The sequence below is a fragment of the Fringilla coelebs genome (assembly GCF_963513975.1).
Source record: "Fringilla coelebs genome assembly, chromosome: 2".
NCBI classification, from domain to species: Eukaryota; Metazoa; Chordata; class Aves; order Passeriformes; family Fringillidae; genus Fringilla; species Fringilla coelebs.
The window spans coordinates 91220979-91231756 of record NC_140029.1 but is presented as its reverse complement, the minus strand read 5'-3'; the positions used below and the strand labels follow the sequence as shown (position 1 = coordinate 91231756).

The window sequence follows — 10778 nt, the reverse complement described above, 5'->3', positions numbered from 1 at the left end:
TGTGTCTGAACTTCTGCCCACAATCAGAGTTCTGGTCACTGTGTTAGATGAGACAAGGGGAACATATCTTGTCCTACAATCAGAACTTTATGCAATTCTCCTTATCACATTCCTTGCTGTCTTTGCAAAGCCAAACAAAGTATCCTGTTGTTGGTGTGGGTAAGAAGTAATAACATAGGAAAAATCAGCTAATTTCATGTTTGTACTACAGTGTACTCTGGAACCAGCAGGAACTCCTGAAGCCCTCAGCCTCATTGGGAGGAAAGTCTGTTGTGAGTCCTGCCATCAGTGTAGCTGTAATACCTGTTCTGTGTGGAAGGACAGATGTGTTCCTTTCAGCTGATTTTCTTTAGCTCACCCTTTCACCAGTTTACCTCCAGGTCCTACCAGTCAAAGCCAAAGCCAATAAATACTGAAGGCAGCTGTCCTGTGTTTTGGCTGTGTAAGCCCTCCTTATTCCAGGTCTGCAGGGAATTGCTCAGGCTGGCAGCTCCCTCTAGCCATGTTCAAGGTGTCTGTAGTATTTACTGGAGAGGCTTGTACTGTAGCAGGTCTTGTGAGCAGGGAGGGAGAGGAAAAAGCCCGTGCTGCCTTGCAGCCGTGAGCTGCAGCCCAGGTCCAGAGGGTGCCCAGGAAAGAAAATGAGGGGACAAATAAGAGCTGACAGTTGATGATGCAAGAGAAGGATCTCTGTGGTTGCAGAAAGTGAGGGGAGAAGCCTGTGGGAGGGACAAGCCATGTGTCCCACCTAAAGGTGGGAATGGGGAAAGGATGGGCAGAGGGGAAAGACACGCTCTCCCATTCTGGCAGGCTTGAGATAGGGCTGCTGCTGTAGCAAAACTCCCTAAGAGGGCCTCTGTATATTGTACGTATATGAATTTCTCTTCCCAAGCTTACCTGCAGGTGCAGCAGAGTTCCCAATTGCTTCACAGAGGCTTTATATTGACAGCAGGTACAAGGGAAGCAGAAGCATCCAGTGACAGACTGGAAAGGAGGATGACACTGATTCTGCATTCAGGTTCACCAGCTGCAAGTTGCTCACCTTTGTAGTGCTGGAATCTGTAGCAGAAGAATTGTGAGAGGCTACCAGGACAGGAACACAGCAGGGAAGGCAAATAAAGTGTGTATTTATTCCTTCCCATTTTCCTGAATATGGATGAAGGTAGACCTTGCCTCTTGTACTGGAGACCAATTGCAGTGAAGTCCTGGCTGTAGAAACATTGTGGCCCTTCTCATGTAGGAATACATGAGAAAATACTCGGAGAAAATACTCGGGACCTTTGGAACACTTGGTTTTCTGTGAGCAAAATGGCTTCTTAAATAAAGGGATTGGGCTGGAGTCAAAGGTATTGTCACCAATAACTGCTGAAGGGGCCTGTTGGTTTGGTGCACAAATGGAATCTAAGATGAACTGGCTAAAGAAAGTGTCAAAAGATGTGGGGCTTGCTTGGTTGGTTTGGGTTAACATTCCAAGCAATACACTCCTTTGAAGTGTGTCCCTCTTTCTGGTGCCCTGGCAGTTCTGTCCCCAAGCCAAGGTGACAATACCACGAGAAGCATATGAGATTACAGGAGCAAACACAGACCCTTTCACTCATCCCAGGTACAGAGAAGTGGTTGGATTAGCCATGCACTCAGTCCCTTTCTTGCCTGACACAGCTGCTGCAGGAACCCCCAGGTGCACCAGGAACACTGCTGAAACTCTCCCCATGCCTGTGGTCTTGGGGTGCTATCAAACCCTACCTGTCACTGTCATGTTGACCACAGCCTTGGCAATGCTGTTTTCAATCACGCAGGTGTAGGTGGCATTAGCAGTGATGTTGTGCAGGAGGGAAACCACCTTCACAGTGATGTTTTCGGGGTTCAGCTCGTAGCTGGTGTTGGCAGCGAGGGGCAGGTGCTGCCCAGTGTCACCGCAGGCAGTCCAGTGCAGGGCGGGCCGAGGGAACCAGCGCGGGGCTTCGCACTGCAGAGTGTCCCCATGGCTGCTGTGCTCCACCTGCACCACGGGGAGGCTGAAGGCTTTGGGAGGGAAAAAAGGGAGAGAGTCAAAACAAGGCAAGTGATAGGAGCTGGGCATGAAATACCCAACTGCATCTACCAGTCCCAGGTATTTCTAGGCTGCTTGCTGCTTGGCAGCACAGCACTTCCTGGAGCCAAGCCAAAAACAGGCTCAGACAGAGAGCTCTGTACAGGCTGGGCTGTGGGAGGATGAGTACAAGGGATCTAAGGACTCCTAGGACATAGCAGTCCAATGTGACAGGATCTGCTGAGGTCGTGACAGAGCTTTAGTGTCTTTTAGTTATTCTTAATAGTAGGGGGAAAGACAATTCACCCTCTCCACTCGCTCAGAAAGGGGCCTGACCAACACCTACAGCTTCACAGAGTTGCAGAATTGTTAAGGTAGGAAAAGACCTTTAAGATAAAGTCCCACTGTTAACCCAGTGTTAAGTCCACCACTATACCATAACCATAAATGCATGTATTTTAAATCTCTAGGGATAGTAGGTGACTCAACTACATCCCTGGGCAGCCTGTTCCAGGGCTTGATAACCCTTTCCCCATGAGCAAATTTTTCTTAATGCTAAATCTAAACTTCCCCTGGGGCAACTTGAGGCCATTTTCTCTCCTAAGCAATCCCCTGCAGACCTGGAGTAAGGAGGGCTTACACAGCCAAAGCACAGGATGGCTGCCTTCAGTATTTGTCCACTTTTGTTTTGGGTGGTCAGACCTGGAAGTGAACTGGTGTAAGGATGAGCTAAAGAAAATCAGCTGAAAGGATTCCACACAGAACAGGTATTACAGCCATGCTGCAAATAAAACCCATTACAACATTTCACATGTTCTTTCTAATGCCTTTTCTGTGTGGATTACTTTAAACATCCAATCAAGCAACACAAAAGTAGGCAGAGCTACAAGGTTTGATGGAGGGATAGGGGACCAAGTCCCCATGGAACATTTGCAACCCTCGTGCTTGCAAAATCCTCTTTCACTTGGAGAGGTCTGAGGGCTTTTCCCCAATCTGAGCTGTAGGGCAGCAATTCTGGCCACAGGGATGAGAGGGAGGGTGCAAAGACTGCAGTCTGGAGGAGACCTCAAGGGATTCATCCCTCAGTCTCAACATGAGGTGACTGCTTGGGAGGTGACTTGTTATTACAGCTAAATGCATCTCTCTGGAAGAGGCTGGTGGTTTCCAGATCTCTCCTGGAGAACTGACTCTTGTAAATATGGAACATTTCAGGTAACTGTGATATCAGAGGTTTGTTGCTTTGGTAGTAATTTTAAAAAAATGAATACTGCAGAAAAACTGAGAAAAATATATATGCAATACACTACAGTTTTTACTATGCAGCACTTCTGGGTGGAGATATATCCTAATTCTAGAGAGAAAAAGCTGTTATCAAGATTATAACCTTTTCTGGAACAAGGGTGTCAAAAGAGGGGTTAAGGCCATAAATGTCCCTGTAAAAGCCAGAAATATACCCTACTCAGGGGTGTAGCAGCATCACAAGCACAGGTAGGTTCAACCAAGCCCCACTAGCATGTGTTTTGCAGCAGGATTTTGCTCCTTGTAGCCCTCACCTCCTGTCCTGTACCGCAGCACTGCTGCCCCACTCCCTCTGGCTGTGGTGACAGAGCACTGGTAGGTGCCAGCATCGGAAAGCTGCACATTCCTCAGCTCCAGGGAAGCATTCCCACCGATCACCTGGTCCGCAAACACGGCCGTGCGGCCCTGAAATGACGGATCCTGCTCTTGCAGGTTGTCCTTCCCACCCTTAAACTCGTGAACCAGCCCAGCTACCCCCTCCTTGGCCCACTGGATTGCAATGCTGTCCATCCGGATGTCGGGCTCGAAAGAGCAGCCCAGGATGCTGCGCTGGCCAACGTTCCCTGGAGACGTCAGCGCCGTCACACTGATGGAGTGTTTTCCTGCAAGGAGAGAGCAAGGAGGCTGGAGAAGGGTGAGGCAGCAAGCCTGGAGAAAGGCCAGACTGCCCTGTGGCTGTCATGGACCAAGCCTGAGGCTGAACAGTCACTGGCACACAGCAAGGCCCCCAGTGGCTGCTACCAGTGCTGCTAGTAGAGGCCAGCTCCCGTGGATTGTATGTCATGATAAAGCACAGGAGTATTTCTGTAGCAAAACAGTGCTTCAAAAAGTAGCTCTTCTTACTTTTTTGAGAAGAGTTCACGTGGTTTTTTCTTGTTTACTTATATGTATCAGGGATTTTTCTCTTCGCAGGTGCCAGAAAAGCGTGATTTTTATGTCTTTTCTTAGTCAGGATCTCCCTTTGTGCAATATAAATGTGATTGGAAGGCATAATGCTGGCAGAGAAATAGCAGCTCTTTCCTCCTTACTGAAATCCAAATATTTTTCTTTCGTTTAAGAAAAGTGAGCATCTGAAATCCTAAACTGCAAGCCCAAGAATTCCCAGAGCCAGGCCCTCTTCCCCATGCAGCCCTTCCCTACCCGTCCTCACTCAGCACATTCCAAGGAAGCTGCATTTTGGCCAACGCCAAAACAACACATTTTTGTTGTCTCTGAGGGTCCTGGGAAAGGCACCCCATCCTGGGACATGCTCTCAGATTTCACAATAAATACCATCCCATCATCTCATCCTATCTGGGAGAAGGAGCAGAGAATGTGCAGGACTTTATGTGTAGGTTTGGGGCTCCTAGCCCAAGGAAATTTCAGGTGACACACCACTATGCCTCCAGCAGCACAAGCTGCACTACACCCACCTAGTCTTTGTTAAAGGGTGGTGGGTGGCACTTCCACACATGATCACATCTCAGCCTGTGCACGAGATGTACGCACAGAGGTAGAGGCAGGACAGAAGTTCATCATCCCACCAGTAACTGCAAGAAATCTGAGCAGTCAGGTACCTGAAACACCAAAACCAATGATGAGGGCGATTACTGCAGCCAGGAGGACAATGACTGTAGTCATGCTGTTGGAGAAAAAGGAAAGGACAGCATTAGTGCACAGCCCACCTCCTTCACAGCCCCTGCCCGTACTGTCCATCTGCAGAGCTGCCTGCAGGAAGGAGGTGGAGGCAGGTGAGCCACAGACCCAGAATGAGGCAGATGGGTAAAGCACACCACCACAATAGTGATGAACATTCAGGTGAGCAGCCCTTGTCATCAACAGTGGGGGACCATGTGGCAGGAGACCCGGGCTCGGCCTTTGAGAGCAGGCAGCTGGCCCCAGTGCAGGATGATTCTCTCTGCATTCCCTGGTGCATAAGCAAGTCAGGCAGTCCCTGCTGGTGCTTGTGAGTGACCAGGGAGTGAGCAAAGTCCCTGAGCCCAGAAGACACCAGGTACAAGGCAGGGAATGTGCAGGAGGGGTCTGAAAACAGGGCCATTTTTTTGAGCTGGTTGGATTTGGGATGCACCATGCGGGGATGGGTAATGGGCTGTTGAATGAGAGACTGAAGAGGAGAGAACCACTTGCCAAGCCACACAGGTGAAGCAGCCATGCCAGAAGAGAAGAAAGGCAGCATGTCATGGTCCAGCTTTGCCAAGCACAACCTCTCTGGCACAACCCAGCTTGGACAGACCCAGGACTCCCACCACAGCCAGTGGAGTTGTCATGTGGTCACAGGCACATTTCCCTGTGGGCTGAGGAGTTGTGGCAGCAAACTCAGCTCCCAGCCAGAGCGAGCCCTGAAGCAGCTCCTCACAAAACCCACAGGTACATCCTGGGGCTCGTGCCCAGCAGTCTCACAGAGACTCCTCACAGAGGAGAAGCCCAGAGAGCTGCAGGCTGTGAGAGGTCAGAGTCCTTCTGCCCACACAAAACCAGCTGCCCTCCTTCAGCAGCATTTACTGGTTTGCAGCACACTTGGCCAACACAAAGCTGATGGGCAGCCTCCTGCAGGACAGTCCATCGTGTCCCTACAACCATGGACTCCTCCCACCACTGATGTGCGCCTGAATCTGTGACTTGCTCCATTTCCACAGATGCCACCATCACAGGGCTGATATGGAACTCCAGAGAATCATACCATGTGAACAAGCCTCTCCCACAGGGAGCAGCAGGGAAGGGAGAAAGGGAAGAGGGAACAGAGAAAAAGGGAGATGTTGCAGACTTGTTTGACCTTCCACTGTCTCTCTTGCATCCTCATCCTTAAAGCTAGTGGGAAGTTGTCTGAGGAAGCCGTGTTTGCACATGCTCAGAAGGGATCAGAACTCTGTATTTCACCAAAATGTGTGGTACCTCCATATAAGGGCTCACACAAATCCATTTACACATTCACATCCATACCAAGCTCTGCCTAGATGCCCTCAGAGCTGGGAGATGTCACATCTGGCTTCTTCCCCGTTGTCACCAGCTTTCAGTCATGTCTGGGATCAACAGCAGTTCCCCACCTAATCCCTCAAGGTGGATGACAGCTGACCCTACTGGGAGAAAAGCCATGGACATCATCCAGCCATGGGCACCAGGCAGCTGGGGACCCAGGCACTACTTCCCTTGGGGGCCTGTAGGATGGAGACCTTGATGGCTCCTGTGGATTCTGCAGTATGACAGCTTTCAGCAAAGCCTTGCCATGTCCCACAGGACTCAATCCTGAGTCACTCAAGGTCCCAGCCAGGCTCACAGCAGGACAGTCTGTGCTTTCCTGTTCTGGGGAAGATGCCGAGTGTTTCATGTACACTGAATAACACCCATCTCCTTGAGGAGCTCTACCAATTTCCACTCTGGGAGTTGATCCCAGAGTGAGATAGCTGCTACAAACTCAGCCAAGGTTGTCAGGACAAGCCTCAGCTCTCACACCTGTGAAGCACAAAGCAAGCAGCAGCCACACTGTGCCGACTCACGACAGTTGTGACTCATCCTTATCCCCATATCTTACAATCCCTCTTCCCAAGGACAGGCAGGGAAGAAATTGCTCAGTCAAGGGATGCTGCCAGAGGATTACAGTAAATGCTAGGAGGTATGGCAGAGGGACAAACAGCCAGATGTCCTCCTGTGCAGTCCCTGCATGCTTCAAGTGTCACCACACTTGCCTCTGGTACTTGAAAGGACCCTCTGGCCTGAACACCACCTCTGTCCTCACACCCCTCTGTCCAAAACCATCCTCAGCTTACTCACAGACAAACTCAAACCAGCAAAAACAGGCCACACCAACGCTTTTGTCCTTTGCTGGTGCCACCTGCCCCCATGGCTGCAAAGCATTGCTGGCTTTGCACCCAGAGAGTGGCTACCCACCCTGCTCCAGAGCTCCAGCAGGGCTGATTGGAAAAGCTGCTCATTTGTCACAGGAGGAACGACAATTTTGGGTGTACAGATGCCACTGCCCACTTCAACATCCCTTGTGAGGGACAAGGAGAAATTAGTCCCTCTGGAGTTTCCTCTGCAGAAACTGCAAGATGCAGGAATCACAAGATCCTTACAAACATTTGCTGTGTGCCCACTGCGTGTAACGAGTAGATCTGGCATGCAGAGTGAATGAGAGGAACCTGGCATCCTAGCCACACGCTGGTGGTAGCTGTGTCTTGCAGCAGTCCAGTTCAAGCACTTCAAGCAAGAAGCAATTTTCTGTGCATCAGCACCCCTGGTACCTCCAGTGTTTTAAAGGCATAGAAACAGACTGATGTGGGTGGCTGAGGCTGCACCAGTCAGAGGCCAGACACCAACCTCAGTTCCCAGTGCCAATTTGGGAGCCTGTGGGATGCTGCTCGGTGCCTCCTACCCTATTCTCCATAGTCTTGTTCCTCACCAGTCAAACTTGGAATCAAATTTGACATTAAATGTATCCATTCATTCCCTGCCTGAAGGCTGCTGATCACAGCCCAGGGACAGGGAGACGCTCACAGCCTGGCTGTGATAGGCAACAGTCCTTATTGTCCAGATCTCTATAGCTCCACTTGGATTGAGCTTTCCTTCAGGAATGGGCTTAGAGGGTCAAAAGAACTGGAAGATTAGGATATTGAGGGTCCCTTGCCTTCCTCTTTATAGCAGTTTACTGTGGAAAAGAAATGGCAGTGGTAACCCAAAACAAAAGGGTTTCTATTCCAATATGCAGCTGATGATTGCAGAACCCAACTTTCTTCAGCACTTCAGGGGGTTTTGTTGCTGTTGTTTTTGTTGGGGATTGTTATGTCTTGGTTTTGTTTCCTTGGTTGGTTTTGGTTTTTTTTCCTGAAATCAGCAGAAATCTCCTACTGCTTCTCTGGAGCTTCCTGGAAAATTCACCCCTCTCTGATCTGTTTCTGCATTTCAGGATTAGCCTGAAGAGCAAATGTCCCTGAAGAAAGCCTGCTTCTCCCAGTAAACTACTGCTGCTTGGCAGGGCAGGCAGAGGCTCTGGCAGAGCAGGAGGAAAGTTTCCACAGCAGCAAGGTATAGATGAGCATTTTTTCACACCCATCAGTTATTTCATTTCCCTGACAAAGGCTGGCTGGGCTGCCTCTTGAGAATAACAGAGCTGGTTATTGCATGCATTCCAGACACATGAGGAATACAGTTCCCAGGGAATAGTTACACTCTGACATTGTGTCTACAGGCGCCTCACTTCTGTCAGTGAAAAGGTGCAGATAATAAATATTGCTATTTAGTGCTTCCTTGATGCTCCATGTGGCAAGGCTCATGTGTGAGGTCTCTTCTGTTCACATGTGGCCTCTCCTTCTCCCCACTGCTGTTCCACTCCAGTGGGACAGATACTGGTAACAGCTGAAATCTTTTTCACAGAATAATGCCAGCAGGACTGTCTCACACACCACTGGAACCTCTGCTCCATCCAGCCTGGAAAGTCCACACCTGGGATGGAAAGACACAGCTTGTTGCTGCCTCTGTTCAAGCAACGAGGTTTAGATGAAAGCTCAGTCCACATTCACTAGAGGAGGAAAAATTTGCCCTTTTATCCATCTGGTCGGGGTTATTTTCAACTAATCAGAAGATAAGGATACGAGGCAGATATTTTCATGACTTCATTTTCCAACTTTAGTTCACCAGCACTCAGTCAATGGCTCCAAAGGAAATGGGGCAATTGAAATGAGAGGCACAAAACACTCTGAGAATGTCTTCCCAGCTCTTACTCCTGCAAGAAAACTTCTGGAGGACAGTTTCTTTCTCCCCACAGTTTCTTTCTCTCCATCTGATGTGATGGAAACACAAGCAACTGTCTGAGGACCAGCAGAAGAGGGGTGTCTTCCTCAAGCCATTGAACCCCCAAAATACAACAGCAAGAATACACTCTTCCTGAAGCATTGCCACCCCAATCTACCACAGGATTCAACCCTGGGATAGAAAATTCTAGTAAATGCAGAATTCTAGGACATGCATCTCCATCTTGACTACAGCTGATGACTGCACATGGGTGTCTGATACATACATGTCCCAACAAATTGTATAAAACAAGCTGTACTGGTATTTAAGTAGCTTGAGTGAGTGCAGTACAGTCAAGCTGCAAAGATCTGCTCTCTTGAGAGCTCCTGGCAGCAGGGTGATACATCCCAAGAGCCTGAAAAATGCAATTCCCTCCCTCCCCTCTGCCAAGGCAAGTGCAGATAGTACCATACCTCCAGAAAATGACCTGGCCTTGGGATGCCATGGTCATAGCATCTACGGAGACAAGTCAAACACCAGGAGCCTGAAGGTCCCACGCTGTTCAGCACAGCCCCTGCCTGTTGCATTATATATATCCACCCAAGCTGTCCTGCTTAAATAACTGAATGCAGCTAAGGAGTGGTGAGCCCAAGCATGCAACTCTCAGGAATGAGGAAACTGAGCATCTCAACTCCCCCCACCCCCAGGGCAGTCATAAGCAGGGAGGCCTGGTTGGACACTGGGGCAACAGGAGAGACCTCCTATACATCCATTTAAGAAACATGTCTTATTTAAGACAAAAAATATTGCAGCTTGTCGTTGGTAGCCAGCTAATCCTGGGGTTAGATTGCACAAATATCCCAGGAGATCTGCAGCTTACCCATCACTTAGGGGCTGTGTCATAACCAGGACTAGCTCAGGTCTCCCTACAAAAATCTCCAGCCATTTTCTTGCCACTGGGCAGAGAGGTCCCGCCTGAGGGTCTCCTCCTGGCCCCATTCACACTGTGAATCTCCCCTGCCCCTCTCCCCTGCCTCTCTGTGCTGTGCTAAGAGGCTCCTACAAGCTCAGCAGTGCTCTCAGAGCCACGCAGGTTTGGCAGCAGCCCCTTTTCTGACTGCTGTTCAATCCCACTGAACTCCTGGCCAAACCACCTCTCACCCTCCCCAGAGGCAAGCTCCTCTTAGGTCTGTCAGGGTGGTGCACTTTGGAGCATGTAAAGGAAAGAAACTGGCACCTGCAAGGCCCTGCAGGTCTTTCCCTCTGGGCTTGGTCTCAGATGAGGCTGGGGGCAGGATGAGCAGTTTGGGCAGAGCAGGTTGAGAAGGGCAGAGAGGTTGTGAAAGAGAAGGGAAGGCAGCTTGCACCACCATGTTCAGTTTCCCGAAAGGGAACCTGTGTATCCTGTCATCTACATCAGCCTGTGTTCCAGGGAGGATGGGAAAAAGGGGATTTTTTACAGTTTGTAGCTATCTCCAGCAAGTTTGGATGGTTAGTGGGAGTGAACAGCTTTCCCATGCAGAGCTGAGGATGCCCAGAGGAACTGGGAACAGTCCAGCACCTAAAAAACCAAACTACTTTCTCTGCAATAACCAGAGGTTATAATCAAGACCAATTAATACTGGTCAGTGGTGATAATCAGAAAAAAAAAATCATCATTATTTGTCAGCATTCTGCTGATCATTAAGCCTCTCATAATTTAGCAGTATAGTACAACAAGCTAAGA

At 49.5% G+C, this 10778-nt stretch overlaps 1 protein-coding gene across 1 annotated transcript; it reads right to left on the bottom strand.

The window, feature by feature from the left end:
* Positions 1–937: 937 nt before the first annotated feature.
* On the bottom strand, positions 938–9557 carry VTCN1 (V-set domain containing T cell activation inhibitor 1; the record flags this gene model as incomplete). Its single annotated transcript, XM_084226307.1, has 5 exons — positions 938–1059; positions 1744–2022; positions 3583–3930; positions 4885–4949; positions 9526–9557. The coding sequence occupies 5 exons, from the start codon at positions 9555–9557 to the stop codon at positions 938–940; spliced, it is 846 nt and encodes a 281-aa protein (XP_084082433.1).
* Between the last annotated feature and the right edge of the window lie 1221 nt (positions 9558–10778).